This window comes from Triturus cristatus, chromosome 6 (genome assembly GCF_964204655.1).
Source record: "Triturus cristatus chromosome 6, aTriCri1.1, whole genome shotgun sequence".
Taxonomy (NCBI): Eukaryota; Metazoa; Chordata; class Amphibia; order Caudata; family Salamandridae; genus Triturus; species Triturus cristatus.
This window is the reverse complement of record NC_140589.1, coordinates 1,401,233,793-1,401,261,582: the sequence shown is the minus strand read 5'-3', so window position 1 is coordinate 1,401,261,582 and position 27,790 is coordinate 1,401,233,793. Positions and strand designations below refer to the sequence as shown.

At 46.2% G+C, this 27,790-nt stretch overlaps 1 protein-coding gene across 9 annotated transcripts in view; it reads left to right on the top strand.

Annotated features, from left to right (window-relative positions):
• Positions 1-27,790, top strand: part of NHSL1 (NHS like 1) — a 454,242-nt gene that overhangs the window by 303,933 nt on the left and 122,519 nt on the right. The window contains exon 1 of one of the 9 annotated variants that reach the window (XM_085612433.1): positions 18,574-18,751. The exons of the other annotated variants lie outside the window; for them this stretch is intronic. Within the exon in view, the coding sequence (XP_085468559.1) occupies positions 18,682-18,751 (70 nt within the window). The 5' untranslated portion in view covers positions 18,574-18,681. Of the gene's footprint in view, positions 1-18,573; positions 18,752-27,790 lie in introns of those variants that run through there. 9 annotated transcript variants of the gene reach the window in all.

Here is a 27,790-nt window from a genome sequence, read left to right as displayed (position 1 = left end):
GAAAAGACCTGGGCCGTTCATGACCACTCTCACCTTCCCAGCTAGTAAACACTAGAGTGCGAAGGACATTTCACGTCCAGTCTGTGTTCGAAAGATCTGTGGTACTGCAAGACCTGCATTTCCAAATATTAAAACTGTGACTTCAAGCCTAATACTGCAGTAGGGAGGAAGTGGAACCTGCCAAAGGCGCGGAGCGGAGTGTGCCTTGTGAATTGAAGTCTGCGGTGACTCGCTTGTGCCAAATGATGGGCTTTCCAGAAGCTCTGCCGGCCCTCTCCTCCAACCCTTGTTAAACCTATGTTCAAGTTTCATCTTTCACTTGCCAGACTTTATTTTAAAGAGTTTACTGAATTCTGTGGACCTACGGAGTCCATGACGTACTAGGGGATTTCCAAAATGTTCTAAGGAGCATTTCAAGACAATGTCAAACATTCACCCCAGTACAGAGATCTGAGCCTAAATTCGTCCTTTTTTTGCTCACCGTGCCATTCCAGTTTGGACCCAGCCATATGCAAATCAGTCTTGACCCTGCGACCAATGGGAACAGTCCAGCCCGAACTGCCAAACCAGGTCCTCCCTGGACACGGAAACAAGCATCCTAGGACTGGTTTTGGTCTATCAGCCCTCATCAGACAGGATAGCTTGACTCCAGTGTCATGGAGAGCACAGGACCCACGTCTGGGCATACCCGTCCCACTCGGGGTGACAAATGCAAAAAGAACAATTGATGGACAGAATGCAGAATACATTCACCCGAGTACAGAGATCTGGGCCTAAATCCATTGTTTTTTTGCTCACCAAGCCATTCCAGTTTGGACCCAGCCATAAGCAAATCAGTCTTGACCCTGGGCCCAATGGGAACAGTCCAGCCCGAACTACCAAGCCAGGTCCTCCCTGGACTGGAAACAAGCATCCTAGGGCCGGTTTCGGGCTTTCAGCCCTCATCAGCCAGGATAGCTTGACTCCAGTGGCATGGAGAGCAAGGGATATGAGCACGCATTTTGACAAAATGTCATGAAAACAGATGCTATTGCTACGATAGACTTTTGTTACCATCTACAGGAAGCGACTCTTTCTTGGCAGTGGGTGAAATCCCTTGACGGATTAAGTCATTTGACGCCTCCAGGATGCGGCCGCCCCCTCAAAGTTTTATTTGTCTGACCATCGCTTTAACCGAAGTGAGCCGTAAACCTGTTTGTGTGTGGTGCAGGTGTATTTTCTGCTGGTCTTGTCCCAGCCATTAAAATGTCAAATTGGACGCCTGTGCTTTAGGTATCCTTAATGTTAAGGTGCCTTCATCTCACTGTTGGGTACTTAATCTGCTGAGAACAAAGTCTGTCATATGGAGATCATTTAAAAATCCAAGTTCTTGATGATGTGGTCGTGGTTTGTGCTGCAGAAGCGGGGCCTTGCCTCGCACATTTATTGACAAGGCACCACTAGAGCTAATGGCTTGTTGCTGAGGAGCGCGGCTTTCGGGTTGTTGACGTATGGACAAGGAGAGGAGTTATTTGAAAGTGAGTCGTGGCTGACTGTGAATTGCTGCTTCAGTGTTGGTTCTTATCTCCCAAAGGCTTAAAAATAGCTCACTAAATGTAAATGTCTATCTGCCTCTCTGTGCCTGTATCACTGCCTGAATCTTGTCTCACTAGTAGTCTGGCACCGTTTTAGTGCTACGCATAGGTGTGGGGTGGCTGTCTCTTTATCTGTATTTATGATTAGCTGTTTCTCTTCTTGGTTGTCTCTTAGACGTGGGTAAGACTGGCTGGCTATTTGCTCAGTTGCTGTTTTTCTAGCTGCATGGGTAATTGGATGTCTGCTTTTCCAAGTGGCTGTCTCTCTAACAATATACATGGTTGGCAGTCTCCATCTCTGAGTACCATGTGTCTAGATGTCAATAGGTGTCTCAAATTGCATTTGTCCACAGTAGTCTTTCTGACATGCTGTCTCTGTACCTGTCTGCCTGTTCCGGCTGGTTGGTTCTTTGGCTAGGCGCCTAGCCATCAGGGGGCTGGCTCTCTAGCTGTATATGTGATATGCGGTTCTTTCTGTCAGTTTAGCGGTGGTTGTCCGGTTCTCTGAGTGTCTGTCTCTCTTGCACTATACAGGATTGGCTGTCTATTCTCTTAGCAGCAGTTTATCGAACAGCATATAGTATTACCAGTCTGTTCTCGTTATGTCTGTCTCTACCAGCATACACGAATGGCTGTCTGCTTCTCTGAATGTCATCTTCTGGTGTCTTCGAATGCCTTTGTCTGGAGCAGTCTATCTGACAAACTGACTCGGTAGCTGTCTTTTTCTCTGGCCTGCTGTCTCACTAGCTCCTGTACCTTCTCTGGGGGGGCTCCGATTTCTCAGTAGATTCTCTCTCGCTGTACATATGACGGGCAGTTCGTTTCTCTTCGTGCGTGCTCTCTGGCGGTGTGCGTGCCTGGTTGTCTGCTTTTCCGGGTGCCAGGTTGTCTAGTTGTTGGAATACCTCAGCCTGGTTCTGTCTGCAGCAGTCTTTCCGACTAGTCCTCGTGCCCCTCTGAGACTCCCTCTGGCTGTGTGGCATCTCTCGGGCCGGTGGTTCTTTTCTTCCACTGACCGCCTCCCTGGATGTCCTGAGAGCGGGTCAGCGGTGCAGCCTGTCAGAAAGAGACAGCCCGCCCTCGTGCTCGCCTCCTTTGTGCGGTGTCCCTGGCTCCCCTCTCCCCCCCCCCCCCTTCCCTCATGTGAATGCGATTATGTTTTGGCTCGGCAGCTCTGCCTTTGTGTTTACCAGATGCGCGCTTTCCTCGCCTGCCTCGGGTTCCTTTGTTGCGCACCCTCGGACTTGGCAGCCGAGGCCCTCTCTGTCCCCGGCTGTGAACAGGCTTTGCGTTTCCGTCTTCGTTGCGTGTTCCGCCTGGCGGCACTGCCCCACAGCATGGCGGCAGTGCCCCACAGCCTGGCATGCGCATGCTGCTGTCGGTCGAAGTGCAGTCCCCTGTCTGCACGGCACTGCTTCCGCCGATGTCCGAATTTCCAAAGTGCGGACCGGTGCTTTGCCTGCAGTGCTAGGCCCAGAATTCTGACAGATTTACAAGGGTGTAGCCGTCAAAAGTGCAGCCGGTGCAGTGACACCGTCTGCAGTGCTAGGACCGGCTGCCCGTGCTTGGCTCGGGATGGTGACCGCGTTACAAGGGTGTAGCTGTCAAAAGTGCATTAAGTGTAGTGACACTAGGGTCGAGGTCTTCAAACTTTTTTGCTCTGAGCCCCCCCTTAAGCAAAATGCTTTGAGGTCGGGCCCTCCTCCAAAACTTTATGTATAGATTGGGGGAGCGGGAGGGACATGGCTATGTTCAGGGGCAGCCTCCCCCCCCCCCCCCGCAAACAATCAATCACAGAGCTAAATAAACCATATCTACAATACTTGTGCCTCAGTAGGTTCTGGTACTCTAACAAAACCATGGCACTACTAGGTACCATTCAGAAAAAAATTCAAATACTCAAAGACCTAATTAGTCGCCACATGCAATTAATGCTGTCCACAGTGAGTCACAAATATGTCCACCATATGTGTTTATGAGAGAATTTATCAATTTCCTTAGTGCACAATATCAGACACATGAAACACTCGATTCACTGAACATAAAAAAAAATGAGCAATGTGTCCCCACTGAAACAGAACCACAAGGAAACGAAAACAACATCTTTTGATGTTACAACTTTAACAAGCAAACTAACAACATGGGGACATTGAAACTAACAACGTTGGGCCATTAAGGCCAGTAAACTACTAAAGATGAATTCTTGTAGTTGTTCCTTATGAGAAACACACATGTACAGGAGTATGCTGCATGGAAATCTATCTGCATTTTCCCCACATTCGCTCATTTATTCCCTTGTTGTTCTCCTAGTGTACATCTGACATACCTACCGACCGTCTACCATTTTAGATTTCCATAACCTCTTGCAATTTTCTATTTGCCTTTTTCATCCAAAGCATGTTCAATTCATTTTACTATTCGACCTCACACCTCATCTTTTTCCACCTAAACCTCTGTCCTCCTTCCTCCTCTTCCTGTCATCATAGCCCTCCGCCTCCCAACACCTTAACGCCCCAACTAATTCTAATAATATAGAATCACGTGCACTTTGTTCCTTAAACAATCACTCCACTACAGACCCAAAAAGTAAATAACAAACATTACAATTTATGACGCCAATAGTTTTAACTTTTTTAAATGCCAGACCTTTACTGTGAAAACACAAAACACTTACTTACATGGGTTCTCGTGTGTATGAAATGCGAACACCTGACAGAAACTCCCAGGCAGCAGCGCCTGCTTGCACGTGGCTCCTCTCTGTATACAAATGACGCCAGTGATCATCCCCATTTGAGCTGTTTTGCTGTTTGAGTGGTGCCTGAACCCTGTATCGAGGAGCTTCTGTCTATCACATTTCTGTATTCATAGCTTGACTGACATAGCTCAACATTCTGTCCCAACAGCTTGCAAGACCGGTCACTGCTATATGGTCCTCAACTGGAAATACAATGCATATAAAGGTATGCATTACAGTGTTACCAGGGCAGATGCCTTTGACTGAACCACTGCACACGCCCGCGATAACATCTGTGCTCCTCAGAGCCATCGGGGATGACTTGATAAGTGGCGCGCGCTGCGTGCACTGTGCCTCGCGCTCATCATATTTCTTTTTAGGCAACCTCCTTGACCCTGCCAGCACATTTACTGACCCCTGCCCTCACTGGAATAAATGAAGACAGCCTCGAAATGCGGCAAATAAAGATAGCCACACTTCCAGGGCATTTTCATTTACATGCATCTGCAGAGGTATTCGCACCCCCCTAGGAACCCATCCACGCCCCCCAAGGGCGGCACGCCCCACAGTTTGAAGACCTCTGGTCTAGGGTGAGAAGGTATTCAACCTTAACTGTGGTTGTGTTTTTTAACTACCGAATTAGGATGAACTAGGGACATTTTCCATGTTTGCAATGGGACAGATACTACTTTTACTACACTACTGCAGCCTTCCCCTTTGGCCCATAGTGTCATCATGGATTTCTGGTCTCCATGTTAAGGGTTCCTGCCCCAGACTGCTAAAGGCTTCACAGTAAAGAAACTCCACACCTCTGCCTGCCTGGCTCCCTTCATAAGAATAGTAACTACTGGGTAGCACTTAGTCCCACAGTTGTGTAATGTTTAAGTCCTGTTGGTATCAGCTGTGCTAATACCCAGTTACTGGTATTCAGTTTATCAGCCTCGGAAGGATGTAATGCTGTGTTGGTCATGCTGGAATTCGAGCTGATGACCTGCAGGCCCAACACAGAGGGTGTAACCCAGAGTCATTTCCCTGAATTATTCGCTGTTATTTACCAAAGTCACTTAGGTGACTCATTGCCAAAAATAAAACAAGCATTTACAATGCAATCAGTCTCGCCTTTGGGACCTTATATGTATTTATCTTTGCAGCACATTAGCCTGGATGCTCAAACATCTACTGTTCTTTAACATGGAGGGAATGTAAGCACCAAACTGCGTGACGTGCCAGGTATGGGAACACATGGAGAGAAATATTGCCTTTCAGCGGGAAATGGTATAGTCCAAAGCTCTGTTTTTAATATAAAATCAGGTCCTTTGGTGGTCATATCACTGAAAATACAAGATTTGAACAAATATCGTCTATGGGTGCTCGTGGGAGACCATTTTTATGGACTGGAATCTAGAGAATTCTGAAGTGGTTCTGGTATTTTACTGACCTCTGCTGGTCGTTTTCTATCAAGACAGTTAAATAGAGGCAGTTGAACAGAAAAGAAAGTCCCTAAGCGGAAGCAGACAAGTCCTAGGGCTGATCTCCAGAGCCCACAAAGTACATACACATGTAAGTATATACTACAGTATATACAAGAGCTCTCGAATGCTCGACCTAAACATGCAGGAATAATAGTTGCTGTTAAGAGAAGATAGAACGAAAGCTTGCAGCTAACGTGACATGTCATTCATTACCACACCACAACCGGACCCGTGAGGAGCTGGGAGGCTGCCACCAAACTAAGTCCCAAACAGCACGCTTACGGGGTCTATGGTGTCCATCCACTTTCGCTGACATTTTGGTGCATTAATCCCCAGGACGCCTTGCGCTTTGGAAAGGTGTAACTTATTCACCATAGCCATCGAGGCGTTTCCCTGTAGTTTGCGAGTTGTCCGGTAGATGGCAGCATTTCATAGAAGTAGAAATCTGGCTCATTCTGTTGCTAATGCCCGAATCCTCCTTAATCTAAGTTTGGGATGGGCTCGTAGTTTGCGCAGTAGTGTCCCCTCGGGGGCTGTCTGGCTCGCCCTTCGTTTTCCAGGCAATTGTTGCAGGATGAGTCAACACGGGCGAGAGGTTTGAAAGGCCAGCACTGCCCGTTGCACTGCGAACCTCCTGCAGATTAAAACAGGGGTCGGGCCAAGAGTAATGACTCACAATGTAAAAATGAATACATGGATATATATTTATTTCCTGAAATGTCGTCCAGCATCTAGCCCCTGCTGTGGCTTTACCACCAAACACGTGTACCGAAGTATATATAAGAGGTTGATTTAGAATAGTAATTTAATCTGTCCTGCATTGGTGGGTAAAGAATTTGTTTTTTGTTAGTAATGTTTAATAGAGGAACATCTTCGTGGGTTGATATTCGCATTTGGTACTTATTTTTCCAATCAACGTTTTTCAGTCTCTTTTTTTGTATGTTCTATATTTTCGAAGTCTATATTTGCATATGGTACGGCAACTGTGGATGGACACAGAAGCACAGGTATCCTGTTCTGGAGCCCCGCCGTTGACACCATGGGGCACACTAGATGAAACGGAAAATTCTCCTCCATACCTAACCCTCTTTGGAGATAATTATTTTGTTTAAAGAGTGTGCCTGTAGGCCTCTAGCTAGTAGCTTTCGCGCGCCTCTGGCATTGCCCTGCTGCGTGGCCTGTATATTTTCTTTGCAGAAACCCAGGATTTGGTGTAACAGAAGTCATCTACCAACCGTAATGTAATCGCACACATACATATGGATAGCTCAACTGAAAACCGTGGTTAAGGCATATGTGTGGTTAAGGCAAGTGTGGTTCTGCTTGTGGGGAAACGGCACATGGGGGTCAGCCCGCATTGTAAAGGTCGTTTCCCTCATTGGGTTTATCCAGGGCAGAGTAATCCTGTGTACCCTGCAGCCTAGAGTTTGTCGTAGCAGGCCCGTCCAGCCCATGATCAGTAGAGCTTTGTTAAACTAATATTATTTACTTGGCTACTATTAAAACTCTGGTCGACCATTCCGTTTTTGCAGGCCCTCTATAAATGTCCACAAATGGGGCTTGTTGTAACGTTGGTCTCTAAGATTCGGCGCACAGCAGAAATGTTGTGCAAAGAAAAATAAACTATTGAAGAAAATCCCGATGCTCATCTTACATTGATTGGAAAAAAATCCCCAATATCTCATTTAATCGAACATGATTTGTGGACAAAACTTTAAAGATGTGATAATATCATAAATTAATTGACTAATATGTAAAATGTTTCGTCTCCCTTGATAGAGGCCTGCCCTGGAGAATAACTTAAGCACTTAATGCCAGGACTTGTTTCTTTTTCGTCTCAATTCTTTATTAATGTTTTTCAAAATCAAACATACAATGATAAACAATCAAATACCTTCATAAAAAAACAGAAAAAAAGACACACCAGTTAAACAATATTAGAAAATGTTCATACACAAACCTGGTGAGATTAAATGATACGTCCAGGATACTAGTTTTGTGACAGGTCGTGAAGATGGGATCAGAAACCAAAGTCTGCTAGGTGCATAGTCAACAGTTTGATTTGTTTTTTATAGTCAGGTGGTCTTTCATGCCTAGCTGCATACATAGTGGAAGCTGTTTTTGCACAGCCTGGCTCGTGCTTTGCAAACGTAAAGCAAAGCATAGACAATGTGCGCGGTGACGTTTCCCTTTCAGACTGTAGAATTATACTGGCATTGAGCATAATTAGCGACGGGTATGAGCCCTCTTCACAGCCTATAATATAGCAGACAATGTGACGTATGTGCCCCGCCCACGCCCCTTGTCCACAGAGCAGTATCAGGCGCAGATAGAGGCCCTATGTTCACAAGGGTACCTGGGGAGGCTGGGGGAGGTCATTCATAAATAACCCCTGCTTATCAGGCTGCACGGGCCTGATTGGCTGTTGAAACAATGGAAAGACTGCACTCGGCAGCTCGTGCTCTTCAATGAGGCCTCTTAAGCTGAGGGCGGAGACCAGCAGCACAAACACTCCCTGGGTGGTGGGGGCTCTGAATGCCGCCCTGAAGAGTTCCTCGAGCGCCTGCTGCGGCCTCCCTCCAGAGCTTCTCGGAGGTATTCATAGTCCAGCCGCACCGCCCTCTTAACCAATTCCAGCCGAGGGCACCATCTCCAAGTCCGGGGTTTCCTTCCCTATAGGAATGTAAACTAGAACTTTATCCCGGTGGTTTCACTTGAGGTGTAAACATAAAATGGCTGCCATAGCCTGCCCTGGGACGAGCAAGGGGGGTGATGGGGTGCAGAGGCAGGGGTGCTGACTGAAGTAATATGGACAGTGGTGCAGCATCTACAGCATGCATCACAGAGGTCGAGACATGTTAGAGGCTGAGGAAAGAGACTCGAGCACTGAAATATGCATGTGGTGTTTGCATGTGTATAGCGCCAACCACCATTTCCATAGCCTCATAGGTTGTTACCTGTCTGAGCACTCTTAATACAGATTTGAGAAAGCCATCAGTTGCATTAGATGAATCAATGTTTGATAGAGTGTCTTTATGTCTGGCGTCAGCCAAGATCTTTTGATTTTACTATTGCAGGTATAGTATACTTTCAGGGGTGTTTTAGCCAGTTCTCTCCATCCATTGGTCTGTTATTTGGTCATTCACATCTTCTTCCCGCCTTCTTTTTTTTTTTTTTTCTTTCCAGAGTTTTATATAGCGCGAACTAGACCCGAATCCAATAAGGTATCAGAGCGTTTTACATAGCACCAGTTACGTTACATTAGGGCACACATTCATTCTTTGTTAGGCATGGGGAGATTAAGTGATTTGCCCAGAATCACAGGATGTTTAGCGTCATTACCGAGACTCGAACCCAGGTCCGATGTCAAGCGCCCTAGCCGTTAGGCCAACTCCTCTCCCCGGGGAGTGCATCAGCCCCTTTGCTAACTTCTTTATGAGAGACTGCGTTCTGCCCTTTCACAAGCTACACTTCCAAACACAAACTAGTTTCGTTAAGTGCCATGGACTATGATTGCAATCTGTGCTTTTGAAAACCCAAACATATTTTGGCATTCAGCCAATGTTTAAAAAAAATAATAATTAGATTGAGGGCCCAGCAGGTTCCCCCAAAATCTTTTGCAAAAACCATGACAAAACAAAAAGGCTAGTGGTCAATGCTTTTTTAGGTCTCGCCTGACCCAGCGCATGCGCTGGTCTGGCGAGACTTATTGAGAGGGCTCCAAAAAGTGCTACCAGGCCAGCCTAGAGCTACAGTGCATGTGCGCAGACGTGCGTGCCACTTTTACCGCGATTACTTTCACTTTAGCGGCCGCACGGCCGCTTGGCATAGCCAATAGGTCTCGCTTTTGGGACCTTATAAGTGTTTAGTTATGCAACTGTTGCATGGCTAAACACTTATAAGGTCCCAAAGGCGAGACCTATTGGCTATGCCAATGCTTGTTTTCTCGTATGTGTTTGGTTGTGTATAGTTAGTAGGGAGTTTGTGAACTGTTAACATTTAGAATGGTGTGTGTGCGGTAGTGTCAAAGTAAAGGGAGTTCGATCTAACAAGATCTTTGTGGTGCTTTGAGTTATGGGCGGGTGTACTGGAGGAGTTTCTCTTGCTTAAGGAGCATCAAGTGTCCTTTGCTCACCCAGAGTATGATATTTTTTATACTTGAATCACAGCTCATCTCAGTGACTTAGGATGCAATGTTGTGTGTCTGTTATGGTTTTTATAACTTAATCTGCTTGTTTGTCAGTTGTTGGTGCGCGGAATGACAGTGTCCTTGATTGTCAGGCAGCGCTATGCCAATTAAAGACCCCATTCCACGTTGAGGGGAACGGTCTATTTGGCCGGTAACAGAAGCTAGTAGCAAATCAGCAATTCTGAGTATTGCAGCATTGAACCATCTGATATTACTTCATGCGGTACAACTGAAGGGCTTTCCAGAAACTTATTCTGTGGGTCACATCAAGCTAACTCTTTTCCTGTATAAGACCGGGTAATGGAGAATCCCGTCCACAAACCAATGTCATATCACTGATTTACCCCAGTCTACTGAATACCATAATATCAGCAATTTCAGGTACAAAATTACCAGACTGGTATTTCCACTCAAAATGCAATGTGAACATGATGGTGGGGCGGTTCTCTTTCATGTGCGCCGTTTGAGTATTTATATTTGCATGTGAGATTGGAATGATGGCGTGTGGGTTTTATTGTTTACTAGAGAATGTTGTTGGGTGTTCAGTGAAAGCCCATATTTGGGTTATTGGAGGTGTGTCAGCTACTTGTAGTAAGGTCTGTTTTGAATGGGGAGTTGTGTGCTGGGTTTGAGTTTGGGTGATAAGAGCAGTCCCAGAGAAACTAAATATGTTCCAAAACCAGACTTGCTTTTATACAGTATAGTGTGGCGTTATGTTGGGTGCTTCTTTCAGAGCGTGGTTAGTCTGCTCGGCGTATCCCAAAGGAGAACAGCATGAGGAAGAAAGCAGAAGGAGAGAGGTGCAAGCTTTGCAGTCAAAGTTCAAGGAATCCTAGTGCGGCCGTATCGCTGGGCTCAATACATTAATACTGAGTGAGGGCCTATCAAGGTGTTGCTGCTCTACTGGTGACCATGGTGTTTTCATGGCAAGAATGCCGCGTGTGTATAGCATCTTTAACCCTCAGTATGTCACTGAAGTGCCTACTTGAGGAGGGACACTCTTTTTGTACTCTTGTTATGCTGGTGCACAATAATAGAAGACGTAAAAAGATGGCATAAGTGTTTGTGGGCATACGTGCCTGACTGAGGAGGCGCCAAGTGCAAAGACTGTCAAACCCTCAAATACATTAAACACACTGCACAATGTTTGAGAGTGCACTGAGACTATGGGGGTCAGGCAGACAAGAGCTGGCAGCTGCACAAAGGGGCGCAGGTGGCATCGGTGAGTTGGCGCAGGGAGCCACGCATCCAACAACAGAAGCGCTCCAGAATTAGAAGAGATTTGGCGCTTTGGTGTGTAAACAGTTGGCTGCTGTTTGCGAAGAGGTGAATTGATAACAGTGGCGTGTTTCAAGAGCGCGGTGTAAGAAACAGAGATAATGTCCAAGCTCAGTAACACGTGCCAAGGCCTTGTCTCTTCCTGGCGCATGTAACCCCCGACCTCGGAGGGACGAGCAGGTGCAGTCTGGGAACGTGGGGGTTCTCACCTGTCCTTTATTTAAAGAGAGAATAAATCATAGTATAAAAAATATATATTATTTATTGTCATTAAGGAAGATGTGTGGTCTCACGTTCAGCACGCCTACGCTTGTTATGAAATGTGTTTCACGGTGGAGTCTAAAGGCTCCCGTGCAGGATCTGAGAGGAAATAATGAAATGGCGGGGGCCTCTCAAGAGACTAGAAGCAGCTACCGCTGACATCAAACAGGCGGCCTCCTCGTGATATATCGTGACGGTCGGCAAGCCTGTGACTCCCCGTCCACTGGCACCCGCGCACAACCGGCTGCGAGGGGCTGTCTTCTTCGACAGGGCTTTGAGTGCGCGGGCACTTGTTCCATCTGTGAGGGAGGACCCCGGCACTTCTTAGCCGGGCTGTAATGCTTTACTATCGGGCAGTGCAGGTGCACTGGAGCAGTGATTTTGTACACTTTTATATTTCCAGTTCAAGCACTGTTCGTGTCGCACGTCGCCCTCTCTACAAGAGCCTCGCACCCCGTGCTCTACCTCACCAAGAGCTGCCACCTCCCCTCAGTCTCACCACAGCCCCTGAAATCTTTGAGCTATCCACAAGCACTCCGCCTCACCCAAGCCCCCACCCAATGCCCTTGAAGTGAGTGGTTTCTTCCAATAAAACGAAGTTATCCAATGTAGACAAGAAGAATTAGTCTTGAGAGTTTATTGAAGATAAATCGATCACACCACTGGAGTGCGTCCTTCCTCTCCGAAGTATGTACTGTATAATAAAGTTGTATTCATGTAAAGGTGAAAGTAAGCGAACAAGTCTCGAGGAAGCTTTGCCTGTCCCTTTTCCATTTAGTAGATGTATTAAAGGCTTATGATCAGAAAAAATTTCAAATTGTGTCCCCCAAATGAAAGTTTTAAATTTTTCCACAGCCCATGTGCATGCAAGTGCTTCTCGCTCAATTGTGCTGTAGTTGGATTCTGCAATAGAGAGGGATCTAGAAGAAAAAGCCACCGTATTCTCCTTACCGTTGATCCATTGGCAGAGAACAGCTCCTAAGCCAGTTTGACTCGCATCAACAGATAAAATACATTTGTGTCCAGGTGAAAACGGAGAAAGTGCAGGAGCTTGAAGAATGAGTTTTTTAATTAACTCAAAAGCTTGTTGTGCTTCACTTCTTCAGGAAAAACTTGTATTCTTTTTCAACAAGATACGTAGAGGTTGCACAACCTGAGCATAATTGGAAATAAACTTCGAATAGTACTCTGTCATACCCAAAAATGATCTCAAAAGGTCTTTGTTTTTGGGTACAACAACTTCATCAATGGCTTGAGTAAGAGAAAATGTGGGCCTGATTCCTGAAGCAGATATAGTGTGCCCTAGGTAATCAAGGGACTCGACCATGAATTTGTATTTATCAGTACCTAAAGTAACCCCAAATTCTCTGAACTTGTTGAGAACTTTCCTGAGGGTTGATATGTGCTCAAGCTTATTTTTTGAATGAATTAAAACGTCATCCTGATAGGCTTGAACTGACTCAATACCCTCTAACATGTGGTCCATAAATCTCTGGAAAATGCTTGCCGCTGAGGCTAAGCCAAAGGGCAGTCTAAGATACTTATATGCCCCAAAAGGTGTGACAAATGTGGTTAGATCAGTGGACAAGCTGGATAGCGGTATCTGAGGATATGCTGACCTTAAATCCAGAATAGTAAAACAGGTCGCACCAGCAATGTTAGATAACAAATCCTGAATCTTCGGTAATGGATGACAATCCTCTATAATGTTTTTGTTAAGTGTACGCAAGTCGGCATATAGACGAATCGAATTGTCCTTTTTTCTTACTATCACAATTGGACTGACCCATTCCGAAGACTCCGTAGTTTTCATAATACCTTCATTGACCAGTTTATCTAGTAAGACCGTAAGGTCATTTCTAACACTTAGGGGAACAGGTCTAGCCTTACGTGAAATTGGTATAGCGTTGTCTTTTAGTTTAATAACATGCTCCGCCTTTTTAACTTTACCGATGTTTGGGGTAAAAACTTCGGGAAATGATGTGAACATGGTTTCAGCAATGTTTGTAAAGTCAGGCAAATTATTACCATGAACAGAAGAAATAGAGATTTCAGTATTAACTTGAATAGGATTTTCAGAGCCAGGAAATAACTTCAAGCCCATCTTTGCTAGATCCTGCCATCCAACAATATTCTTTCCTTTAGGAGCCACATACAGTTTAGTAAAAATGTTGCGATCTAGACATGTAATAAATTCAGTAAAATATCCAAGCATTTCAATTATATGACCACCATATGCTTTTGGAATAATGTCTAATGCTTGTAACGGTTTCCTAAAAGCCCAACACTCATCCAAGAGAGTGTCTGAAATAATGGTGACTGGTGCTCCAGAATCAGCCATCATGTCAATTTTAACATCTCCAATAATGACTTCACATAATGGTTCCTTAACTTTCTGTACAGAAAGAGTCAAATCTTGAGAGTCAATAGAAAGCATAAGTCTCTCAAGGTTGTCGTCAAGTGACTGATTAGATTCAACACTAACATTTTTAGAACCCTCATCGGTATCAAGACTACGGACTCTAACCATTTTCATGCTTCTACATACAGTATAAAAATGACCCATTTTTCCACATTTTGTACATTTCTTACCCAGTGCCAGACAAACCGGGCTATCACCTAAATGGGATTTCGACCCATACCTAAAATAAAATGAGTTAGTTTTGTTTTGCTTCTGTGGAAAAGATTTTACAAATTTAGACCTGTAAGAAATATTGTTAATGTGAGGATCATATTGAATCATGTTAACGGGCACTGTCACTACTTAAACACATTGATGTGATAATAGATCTCTCAATGCCTTTGGCAATGTCAATGACTTCAGATAGGGAAGGATCTCTGCAGCTGAGTAATCGTTCCTGAATCTTCTTGTGAAAACAGCTGTAGAAAATTGATCTCTTATATAAGAATCTAGCTCAGCCCCAAAGTTACGGTTTGCAGCTAAATTCCTTAGAACTGAGATATAATCCTCAATGGACTCATCTGAATTCTGTTTTATTTTCATAAAGTTAAATCTCTCAAGCATTACACTTGGTTGTTCTAAGAATGTTTTGTTCAACCTGTTGACAGCATCAGTGTAAACGTTCCATCCATCTCCTTCACCTGGTGGTGGAATAGTAACTGGTAAATTATCAAAGGTTTCACGCCCAGCGATGCCCAGAAAGCTGTAAAGAATCGCTAGCTTGCGTTTGGGAGAATAATTTTCAGCATCTATAGCCACCAAATAATTTTCAAAGGGTTTAAACCAAAGTTTCCATGGCTCTCTTGGTTTTCCTTGTCTTGCTAGAAACTGCTACAAATGACATATTTGCTGAGAAGCCATTGAAAATGTACAGTAATTGTGATGATAAAGGGCTGGTTTTAACTAGAGATTTGATTAAATGACAATCTTAGTTTTGTACTGAATAAATGTAAAGGAAAAGTTGCACGCGTGTGGAGCGTGTAAAAACTTACATACAATCTCTCAAAGGCAGTTTCCAGTGAGCTTCGTCAATTTCGCTCTGGTAAATGTGTAAAACAAACATGCGTGTGAGGCCAATAACAGTGCGTGTTTAAAAGAAATGGGAGTTCAATTTCGCTCCGTTGAATGTATGAAACAAACACACGCGCGTGAGGCCAATCACAGTGCGCGTTTAAAATAAAGGGGAGTTGTTGGGTGCATCGATCAATCAATCCTATTCTTCCGGATTGAGAGGTTAGCACACCAAAAACGGAACTCGCCCTGCGGGAGGTACGTCACTGAAGAAGGAGGTCCTGCGCTAATCCGGAAACTTGCCTCTTAGGTTGCAGGGTTTGCAAGAGGGTTTCCTCAGCGGGACGGAAGAAGCGAAATGCCTCGTAATCGGTGACTTGACCGACCGACGACACCAAAAACGGAACTCGCCCTGCGGGAGGTACGTCACTGAAGAAGGAGGTCCTGCGCTAATCCGGAAACTTGCCTCTTCGGTTGCAGGGTTTGCAAGAGGGTTTCCTCAGCGGGACGGAAGAAGCGAAATGCCTCGTAATCGGTGACTTGACCGACCGACGACACCAAAAACGGAACTCGCCCTGCGGGAGGTACGTCACTGAAGAAGGAGGTCCTGCGCTAATCCGGAAACTCGCCTCTTCGGTTGCAGGGTTTGCAAGAGGGTTTCCTCAGCGGGACGGAAGAAGCGAAATGCCTCGTAATCGGTGACTTGACCGACCGATGACACTTGACAAATCCGCTGTATAAGTGACGGTAGGAGACACAATCTTTGTGGTGTGAAAAATAAGAAGATCAGTAACTCGTCGCCAAATGAAATGAGTGGTTTCTTACAATAAAACAAAGTAATCCAATGTAGACAAGAAGAATTAGTCTTGAGAGTTTATTGAAGATAAATCGATCACACCACTGGAGTGCGTCCTTCCTCTCCGAAGTATGAACAGCAACTGTCAAGCGAGACCGTTCATAGTTCAGGGAGGAGGTTGAACGCCTGGAAATGCTTGTTCAACAAATGCATATTCAAAACATAATCACACAGCATGCGCGAATAACATGAACCACGCGCATGCAACTAACAGAACATTAAGGAAACACAAGCTCACAAAGAGAACGTAAGCTTGTGAATACAATGTGCAGCACGTGAAAGGAAACATACTAAAGAAGCCATCACAGAAATGTATACAACATAGTACAGCTCTCCAGCCACCTTATACTCAAGACTCCCCCTTCAAATCCATGCCAAGACTTCCACCTCATCCCATACCCCCACCTCATCCCCGTAACCCAGGGCTCCAACCTCAGGCCAAGTCCTATACCTCCTCTAGTCCTCCACACTGTGCCTCGTCGCCACCTCATCCTTCCAGCCATCTCCCTTTCCCCAGTATTAGATGTCCTTCACCCCAGCCTCCCCGTTGCTCCGTCACACCTCGTGTCAGTCATTCAACTTGCATTGCGCATTTTAGCGCCAAAACGCGCCCTCTGGTGGTGTGGCGCCTGGCATTCGTGCATGCATTCTTACACTAAGTGGCCAGGATCGTGCTTTCCACTGAAATGTCTCAAACCTGACACCATGCTGTGGCCGGATGCTTGATGTGAGGGGCTGATATCTACCCAGAGCCCTCACAAAATGCTGCATAAGGTTTAAAAGCCTACTGAGGTCCACAGAGCAGTGGAAGTTTGCGCATGTCTGTTGAACTGTGTGCTCTTCTGCCAGCGTGCGTACGCAGGGCTCACGTAGGCGGTGAAGGTGCGTAGGCCAACGTGACAGGATTATCCGGGATTGGCAGATTACGAGAGAACCCTGAGGTGAGTGGGGTCACGGACAGAAATAAAGTTCCCAGACCCAGGAAACACCGGGCGGTCCTGCATCGGAGGGCCCCTCGTCGGTGAGAGGCCAGGGTGAGGAGTGCGGGATGGGACATGCTCCAAGGAGAAGCGCGGACCTTAACCCCTGTCAGGAACCTCTGACCGCTGCTGTGGATATGATGATTTATCGAGCACCACATACAGGGCTTTGATGTCTTATTGCCCAACAGGTGGTCCTATTTTTTTTTTTATCTCACGAGGGTGAAAGGATGAGCCAAACCTGTTGAGATAGGGACCCATGATATCGCTTGTGAAGATCTCTGCAGAGGTGGCATCGACCAATTGCAACAGATGTTAATACCGCGCGCATTAACCCCCTGAGATGCATTTCATGGATTGGAAGCTTTGACCGGCTATTTGCAAGCGGCTCTACGCTGCTGGTACATTAACGCATCAAGCTATCTTACTGGTAGGGAACCAGTGACGTACTGGATGCACTGATCGCTACACTTGGCAAAATATCTCACACACATGTTTTTCATGGAATGGAACGTGTCCTGCACATCTGTGTAGGAATTGAACTGATGTATAGGGCAGTTTTACATGGATTGGACCACATGAACTGCAAATTACTCCCAAATCTCTCCTGCGAACATATTAACCCTCATAGCTGTAGGACATGGATTGGAACCAGTGACGTGCATCATCCACACAACTCTGCAGTAGGTGCATTCGTATTCGGAGCTATTTTACTGGAACTATCGACTTGCAGAATACATATAGGGTTGCGCAGCAGGCGCATTGACATCCTCCGCTATCTCACATGGTGACCTGCAGTCTGCTTGAAGATCTCTGCTAGAGCCATATTAATGGCCTGACGGTGTTTCATCGATGGAACTCGGGGACTTGCAGCCTGCACAGAGTTCTGCAGAAGGAGTAGTAACCACAGAGCTATCTAGCCGGGATCCTGGCTTGCTACCTATAGGCCTCAGATACGTGCATCTCTACGCAGGCGCATGAACAGCCTGAGCTGTTTTACTTGTATTGAACCTGCCTTACAGAATGGTGCAATACTGCAGAAGGAGCAGTGAACGCACATCTACATAACAGGGATTATGACTGCAGCTAGCGCATTAACAGACTGAGCTGTCTTGCTTAGAATGGAACTCGACTCCGGGCCACTTACGTGTATTGTAGTACGAGTAGTGACCGCATAGCTGTCTACCTGGGATTGGTACTTGTGACCTACTCTGGGGCGCGGTGGTCATGCACACATTCTCCCCAGCAGGCGCATTTACCGCCTGAGATGGATTGGAAACGATGACAGGCAGGATGGGTGAGAATCTGCAGGAGGACCAGTGACTGCAGAGCTATGGACCTTGGATTGGCATGTAGTGATATGCCGATCACACAGTCGCACTCTTTCTCTCCAGTAGGCGCATTAAACATCTAAGTTGTCCTACACGGATTGGCACTGGTAGCTTCCAGGCTACACACAGATCTGCAGCAGGACCGGCTACCACAAAGTCATTTTCCCGGGACTAGTACAGCATTGGAGCTGTTTATACTTGCACAAACGCTGCCGCAGGCGCGTTAGCAGCCCGAGCTGCCCTGCGTGCTCCGGCTGCGGTAACTTGCAGGTTCCACACCCAGCGCTCTCGGCCCGCGCCTCTCCTCTTCCGCCCAGCCCTTGGAAGCTCCTGGTCCTGAGGGGGATGGCTCGGCCACTCCCCTCTCTGCTCACCAGCCCCTGGGGTCTGTGAGGGGTCTTCCTCGCACTCACAATGATCGCATACGTGCACTGCCTGCGGGCCGAGCCGGTGGTGGGCTGCCTGCACGCCGCCCCCTGGCAGCCAGCCTACGGCGATGACGAAGAGGAGCTTATCCCGCTGCACCCCCCCAGGATGGGGAACACGCACTCCAGGAGCCGCAGCTCGAAGCGGGCCTCTGCCGAGGATCACACACTATGGACAGGTGAGAGCGGCGCCGTGCGCACTGGTACCCAACTGAAGAGCCCACACTGTCCTTTTTTTTAATTGCACTTTGTTTCCCCCGGCGCTGTAAATAAAAGGGTTCTAGGTACAAGTCTGCAAAGGAAACTACAGTGTGAGATGACCATACGAAGCAATGCATCAGAAAGGCCTTGCGCTGCTGTAGCGTTCTGGTAGGGTTGTTGTATAACTTATTGCCATTTACCATGCATGATGGGAGTGGTAGTCTTGCCTCAGTTAACCTGTGCTGCAGTACAAGAAAAAATGGTCTAGGTAAACACTTTTTGGCATGGTGTCTGGTAACCACAAACCGAGGAGCCACTGTGGACACCGTATTCTACAGTCTCGGTCCTGTGGTTGCAGCAGGGTGTGTTTCAGCTGTGTGGGGGCTTTGTGCATTGACCTTTGACCTCCTTGACGGGTGCGGGGGTCTCAGCTGCTCTGTCCTGCTGTGTGGGAGGGGCAGAGGGTACAGCTTGGCTTGACAGAAGAATGCATGGGGTGAGTGAGGCAGGGCAGTATGGATTTTCTTTCCGCCCGCTCGAGTTTATCGATCAGCTGTGGGGTGGGGTTGGGGGCAGGGGTGTGTAAAGGCGCTTTCAGAAATGAAAAGAACACATCTAATCTGCTGCTGCGCTGGGATCTCTGTGCAAGCTGCCCCGGGCCACGAGCAAAGCATAACTTTAGGACGCACTGGTGTTGAGAAGAAGTAATGTGCCGATGCCAGCCAGTGATAAAACTACCAGTCGCTGCAAAACGGGCACATTCAAAAAAATATATGAATGCCTCAAGCCCCCTGCTGTCCAGGGCCCATTTCCATTCTGCAAAATGCACTTATGGATTCCTGAAGGAAAGGAAACCTGCCATCTTCGTTAATAATGGGGCAGCTTACATGTCTGTACCACTAGATGGCATCAGATGCCGTGTTTTCTCTTTCCCTGGACTGCGGTTGTTTGAATACTTGAAACAGGCGCTTATTGCTCTTGGCAAACATGGACGAATTGTCAAGAGGGCCTTTTGACAAGCTTTGGTGGAGATTTTATACATCAGGAGGTCGATTTGCACAGTGCCGCAAGGGAGCAGGATTGCAGTAAAAAATAAGTACAAATTGGCAACCATGAGGTGGAACAGCCAAGATAGGTTAATAAAGGTAGAGATAATTTACAGAGCGGTTCAGTTTAACATAGCAAATTGTACTATCAAGAACTGATTAGGTCTCGCCTGACCCAGCGCATTCGCTGGCCTGGCGAGACATTTTGAGAGGGCTCCAAAAAGTGCTACCAGGCCAGCCTAGAGCTACAGTGCATGTGCGCGGACGCGCGCGTCGCGTTTTACCGCGATTACTTTCACTTTCGCGGCCGCAAGGCCGCTTGGCTTAGCCAATAGGTCTCGCCTTTGGGACCTTATAAGTATTTAGTTATGCAACTGTTGCATTGCTAAACACTTATAAGGTCCCAAAGGCGAGACCTATTGGCTATGCCAATGCTTGTTTTTGTGTGTGTGTGAAAATCACTCAAGAGATGGCATTCCCACAGAGGGTAGTTGTTACTGGGTAAAGATTTCAAGGTTGGACCCGTGAGGAGGCCACGGTTGACATTTACAGTGGCCGGCGAAACACAACGTTCCATATAAAACTTTGTACACACATAAATGACATCGAGGAAACATTGAACATGGCGTTAAAAACCGAGGCACTGTAAGGTGTGGAATTCCAGAGAGAGCTTGTAAATTTATCCAGAAGTCAACCCGTTCTTTTGTAAGGTAAAGTTGGCACTCAGCCTTGAAGGAGTTGATGGTACACGCCTTCCTATTGGAGTTCCAAGACCAGAGCAGCCCTTGGACCCATGGGAACCTGGGCAGTTCGCATCTTATCGTGATCATCGTTTCTCATTGGTGTCACTTCAATCTAATCACACTAGGCGGCAAAAATGACTGTGTGCAATGAATGCCATCCACATTAATAAGGTGTAAGACCAGAACACTCTATGCTTCAAGAGAATTATTGTTCTATCCAAAGTTCTCGTCCGATTGTCCGTGTCCAAACATTAAACTCACAACATGGGTGCGATGTGTCCCCAGTGAAAGAAGAACACACACCACCAAAAGTAACGAAAGAGAAGTGACCGTGATTCAGACTTTTTGTGTGTTTATAACACAAGTCTTTGTGAGTTTAATGTGTGGACACTATTGGATGGTAACTTTGGCTATCAACAAATGTCTCTTGAAATACGAAGCGTTGTGGTCCTATAATTGACGAATGTCGGTGGCATTCATTGCATGTAGTAATTTTTGTTGATTTTTGAGATTAGATGTAGGTGATACCAGTGGAAGCCACTTCTTATGATAAGTTCCTAATGGAGTAGGCAGGGAGTTGCGGCTTTCGAGTAGGCCTCAATCAGGGTCCTGTGTTTACTAAACTTCAGAAATGGTAGGTGCAGCCCTTGTTCGGCAACATGGATCCTGCTGTTCAGAATGAAACATAGGGATCTTTGCTTTTAAACCTCTGTAGGTGAAATTCCTAACATCTCGAGGGAGGTAGTCCCTTCAGTATAACATGTTCGTTTACAGCGCACTGCATTATGGAACTTATAGTTACGCTTTTAACAGAGAAACACGGCCTCAGAAATCCTGTAAGGCAAAATGCTGTTGGTTTCACAGCCGGAAGGTGTCGGGGATTGTGGCAGCCTGGTTTACTCAGACATGGTTTCTGTAGTTTAAACACATAAATACAGTGTTGTAGCCAGTGTGTCATGTTTACCAGTGTGAGGAAAGACACACCCCTCCCCACCCCCTCAACTGGCCGCTTTTTGGACTGACAATTATAGCCAAATTCAGGGTCAGTGGGTCCCTCAGGCGTCGGCCTCGGTGTCACTGCACCCACTGCCCAAGGGAAGCTCCGCCCCTGTACCCCAGGTGCTCTAACTGCTACGCCGTTTCATCAGAGGTTGCTATTTATGTTGCCCGACTTTTTGTCCTCTTTTGGTGGCCGTCTGGGTCAGGTGCAGTGATCTGCAGATTACAGACGGATCTCCGCAGCAGGCACTCGACACCATGCTATCTTTCCAGTAAAAGAAGAAAGACGGTCCAACGTGATAAAAGCTCCACTCATGCAGCAGTATTTCAGTTTAACCTCCGGTTGGCGGCCTGCGCTCTGCGCCTCCCGGCGGCCTTGTGTGTGTGCCCGTCCGCCATTCACTGGGGCTCCTGCGATAGCGGTGCAGTGACCCGGCGCCCCCTGGCTGCGCTCGTGGGATTATGGGAAATGCGAAAACCTCTGAGGAGCGGGAGCGCTCCCCTCCCCCGTACCTACCCGGCCTTTCTTTTATTGTTGGGCTGGGGGAGGGGGGTGTTTGGGGGCGCCCCTCTGCTTCTGGGACAATGACAGAAAGCTGAAAGGATGGTGCTCGGCGTTTGTAACAGAAGCTGCAGAAATACGCACTGTGCGGAGGCGGGGGCGTGCATAGCCCCCGGAAGAGAAGGGAGTGCCGAGTACTTCCCGGCCTTCTCCTCCCTAAGGGTCGCAGTAGACCGGGAAGACGTTTATTTCTCCAAAGAGATAGAAATGCTATAGACAGGGCTTTATGTGGGATGAACAAAGTGTGTGTGTCCTGGGAGGGGTGGTCTCTAAAAAGGGCGTGGCCTATGTAATTAAAGGCGTGGCTTAAATACCTAAACAACATTTCTGTGATTGCATTGTGTGCCATGCTTGGTTCCCTTCTGAGCTTTGTTATTGTATCCAGCTAAATAACACAACATCTAACATACACCTAAAATCAGTCAAGGCTATTGGCTTTGTCAGTGGTTGTTAGTGGTGGCAAATACATAACAACAATGCTTCTGTTGTAAATAATTACTTTTGAAAATGTTTCAATTCTGAAATTGTGAGACTGGGAAGTAAACAGGCCTGGTGCAGGGGTGGTAGTCTTCCGACTCTCAATTACTCCTGCTATGTTCACGCCGTGTTAGACATGTATGCCCTTTTTCTCTCCACAAATTTTCCATGTACAGATCTTACAAACACCTTGCCTATTTCCTCTTCAGCACCCTCTTTTCACTCCCCTGAATGCACTTCCTTGCATTTTCTTCATGTCACCACTCCCTAAACACACAACGCCCCACCGACTTGTAACCAAGGTGTTTCTTTTATGTTCGCCTTGTCAATTTTTTTGACAAATGTTTACCTCCATCTCACGCATATGCACAAAATCAGAATTGCATCTGGAATATGTGACCATTGCTCTGTATGACCTGCAGAGAGGCCAAGGATTGGATGACCATATATTCTGAACACCTTTTTGGCCCACTGACGGGCACTGAGAAACTCGTGCGGCCTTCAGCCTCACAGCTAGGGTTCTCTATTGTGGCACCCTTATAAACACCTGGAGACGCCTCAGTCGTAATAGGCTACACGAAAAGTAATACAGAAACAACATTCTGTAAATAGTTAACACTCATAGGGAATGCAAGGCTAATTAGAACATTGGAACGTTGGGAGCTCCATTGAAAATGGAGAGCTCCGGGCTTCTAATGGCCGATAGAAGCCCGGAACTCCAATATCCCAATGTTTGTTCTGAGCTGTTGATGTAAACAAAAGCCTCTTGGAGCCTGAGGGGATTTCAACTCCCTCAGGTTTCGTGAGCCCTTTGTTTTACAAAGTAGAACATTCTGCCCTCTAGGGGCGCAATATTCTAATAGCCGTAGAGCCCTCCGTGGTGGGCTCAACTGTCCATGAAAGGTCCGCTCCCTTGTTAAAGACCCTCGCCGAACAACTTGGGTATGACTGTCCCACTGATTTCAATATGCACAACAGTAAGGGGCAGGCAAGTAGTAGCCTCGTTATACAGGGTTTAGATATGTACTTCCCTCTAAACTGTCCTACTTCCCTCTAATCTGTCCGGACATGTTGGCGATTGCTTTGGTGGGATCCTGAGGTTTTAAAGAGGGGCCGATGGTTGACGCACAGATGGGAGGCTGATTATCCATAGAGTTGAGGCTTGGGTAACCCTTCTTGGGTGGCTCCTTGGTGACATGAAGCTGACTTTCAGACAGAGCTTGTCTCAGTCTGTCTTGTGTATGCCAGCCTGTAAAACAATAGTCACCAGAGTAATGTTCTGTGTGGGCCCTCCCTGGCTTCATTGAGAAAGTGCATCCTTAGTTGGTGGTTAGTTGCTGTGGCTGCTGGCCATCACAGTAAACGGCGCAGGGCTGGAGCCATCGGTCCACATGCATTGCGGAGGGGGTAAGAATCTGTGCTTGACCGCAGGCTCAAGAGCTGGGCCCTCCTCGATGTCTTCGTTTAGGTGTGCGGTGAATGCAGGTTCACAGCTCCACTGTCTGCCGCTGCTCTTCTGAATGTCCTCGTTGGCCACCTGGCTGCCCAGAAAAAGCAAGAACTCCTGCCTGACATGCTTATTTCTGACCGAGATGGACTCCTGGTGGACTAAAGCGCTCTGTTGGCAGGGCGGTGTGCCATGTAGGACCTGGGTACCATCTCAGGTTTAAGCCTGAGTAAAACTGTAATCATGCTGGCAAAATTCCAGAATTTTCACATTCTGAATATGTATCTAAATTTTGCATAATGCGATTTTGCGCACTTTTTTATTTTTATCTGAGCACATCCTGCGCCTAAAAAAAAATCATGCGTGGTACCAGTGAGAGTGGTTTGCACATAAAATGTTAACCAAAGAGACATTTTCTGCTCGAGTGAGACATCTGACAGTATCTTGCAAGTTTTATTTTTTTGTATGTGCATTGGACCATCAGGTAAAAAAAATGACGTAAGATACTGGCAAAGCAAATTTCACTACAAATGTGTAATTTTGTAAAATTTTCATGGAGTTTCGCAAGAAAACGTTACGGAATTTTACCCCCCACCCCTTTGGTCACAAAAGTCCTTACATTGCATCCGCCTTCTCGCCTTGGGCGACGCCCGGGAACAGTATTGAAAGAGTCAGCAGACATCACGGTGGGAGAAGCCCAGTGAATACATTGATTTAAGAAGCTACTCAGAAGCGAATGGTTAGGAAGATTTATTACTGTAAATGTGATTTGGCATTTGAATGGTTGGGTTTAATCTCCTGTGCAGCTGTTTTGTTTTACATTATTGCTGTTGCGCACAGTATTAATATGGAGCGGCTTCCTTCCGTCTGGCATAATCTGCTGTGAAGTGAAAGCACTTGTTCTGATCTGAAGACATTGAATTATCGAACCCCACTGGGAGCCTGGGCCGTGCCCTGTAAGCAGTAATTTGTTTAGCGGTCGCTATTACTGGTTTAGTTTAGTATTGCTGGTGTTCTGCACTCTTGATATGTAATACTATAGTCTGTGTTCTGGATGCTGTTTCACTGGTGGGAAAAGTGTACTCAAATCGTGTTATGCGTCTGACAGAGCAGGAAGTGGAGCAACTCCTGTCGGGGTAATTTTAGTCTGTATCTAGGTGCACTGGGCTTGAACCCAGTTATTGACTGTGGCACCAGTTATTGAGGATTGGTAGCATTGTAGGCTGTGTATGGATTGTATGGCTGCAAGAGAGTCCATGTTTCCAGGCCGTAATTTACCACGTTAGGATAGCTCTAGATCAGACCTCTAGCTAGCCACACCTTTGATAAATATTTTTTGTGTGTGTTATCTATTAGTGACTTACTTTGCAGTTCGTGTTGGTGAAGTTTGGTTCTGTGATTTCAGGTGGTTATTTTGAAAAAGTGCAGTAGTTCCTGGAAGCACAGGTCGGCATCCCAGGATGTGTCTCCTTTCACCTTGATTTCTCCCCCTCGCGTTGTTTTCTTGTAGCATGGGATTGTTCTTTTTCCAACTTGCAGATCGTAGTTGGACGTATATTTGTTTTTTACATTAGAAGAGCAGGTTGGAATTCTTTATGGTTCTTCTATGTTCCCTGTTGTGTGGGAGGTGAGATGGACCACAGAGCTGTGCTTGGAGGGCTACTCTGTGTGCAGCCCCATTAAAGGTAGCCATAGATTTGGCGAGCTGCCGACAACCACATGGAAATTGCAACCACACAACTTTCGGTGGAGAAGCGTTTTGGTTCACGTTTACTAAACATCAGAAGTTCATATTTACAGAAAGGAAAATATGTCTTGAGTTTAGTATTGTGGTAAGGAACAAAGAATGGAAAAGAAAATTGACATATGGAAACATCCCCTGCCATAAAATCAAATTGCATCCAAAATTTAGCAAATACTTGCCTTCAGTTTTACCAAATTGCTGTGGTCAAAATGTAAATATGGTTCAAGGTAACAATATCACTCTGCTTACTTAACCTCAACACCAAAAGGGAATATTACTTAAAAATCAGACAATTATCCTAAACCAACATCTGCCCCTTACCCATCAAAATAAATGAGTGACTCGGTGGGAGGGGGAAAAGAGATGGAGAGTTGAGGTTCCAATGCTTGTTTTCGCCAGAGGTCAGGAGGTGAGATAGAGGCCTAACTGTCTATTGTGCAAGGGGTTAACTTGTGCCTTTATTCTGGCTCCCTGAAAAAGAACCTTCAGTAACTTTCAACTTCCTGTCACCAAGAGGTGGGAACCCAGAAGTAGTCTTGGCAGATCATATTGACCGCCGCAGAGTCGAACATCAAACTTCCGCTGTCCGGTCCGCTGGTGTACCAACACTAATGATGCTGTTCACCGTTGCTTGCACAATCCATATTCACTATTAGTGGAGGGATGAAGAGGAGACGTTGGGCAGCTAGGAGAGTAGGAGAGGAGCGGCGATATTTAAAAAAAAACACAGCTTTTGTTTTTGTTCAAATTACATTTATATGAAATTATTTTAAAGATGCCCACTAGAAAAACATGACCACCCCATGAATAATAATCAAAAAAATGAATTTTAAAATATCCAGGAAAGGGCCGCACTCAAATCTAAAGATTAAAAAAAAGCCTTTGTTTATGTAATCATTGGAAACCAGAATCTATCTCCTCGGTTTTGTTTGCTGAATTCCAAATGCAATCCATGATTACAAAATCATTGAATATCCAAGTTTCCTATACTAATTGTTAACATAACATCAATGATGATAGACCAATATTCGCGTTGCAAGAAAAAAATCCCGTCTTCAAGGATGAAAACCGCATAATGGACCAGGCTAAATGAAAAGTGCTGTTCTTCAATGACATGGAACCTTGCTGGTTAAAAAAAGATAAATCATGTGAAAAAAAATGTCTTAATATAGAAGTAAATTCACCCTTACGTAACAGAATATTAGTAGGAAATCAAGATGTCAAATATGCATACGCTTGTAACGCTGCGGCATCCAAGCCACTTTCCACCCATAAAACTTGAAGCCTATCTCATCGAGGAGACCTGAGATGCATCGATTGTGGTGCATGGCCCACTCCCCAGCCACTTGGCCCTTCGCTGGTATTACTCCTGTGCCTGGAGGCGCACTTAAGTCGAGTACAGTTGGCAGTGGTTGCTGTTGGATGCTCTTGTTGTGAAGCACATGGCCACAGGCAGTCAGCCAAGCTTCAGTTTCTGGTTTGTAAATCCCACACAATAATGTGGTGGCATTGGTCCAGCAAGTCTCCAACAGGCTTTTCGCTGTGAATAACTCACATAACTGAGATGGATTTTGACTGCACATCTTCTTGCTCACTGAATCTTGAATTTCCAAGGGGAGATGTTAAGACGGGCTTGACTATGATTCTGTCGGTGGTTGTCTTTCACGCTGTCTTAAGTGCCTTATTGGAACCAGAAACACCTCAGTCTGCCACAGCAGGGAGTGTGGGGGGAGTAGCTTGGACCTGAGGCCAGAAAAGGGGGTGGTGCGAGGAAAGTAATGATGATTTATGGGGTTTACACCCCGTATTGCCTGGTGTGGCGCGAGTAGAGGAAAAGTGGCTTACTGGTGGACAGTAAAGACACATGGACTGAGCAGGAAAAGCCGAGACATAGGGCTTTGCCTGTGGACAGGATGGGTGAGCCATACTAGGCTTATAGCAGGGTGGGAAATGTGGTCATAAATGGACTTACCAAGGCAGGGTAAAAAGGGACACACTA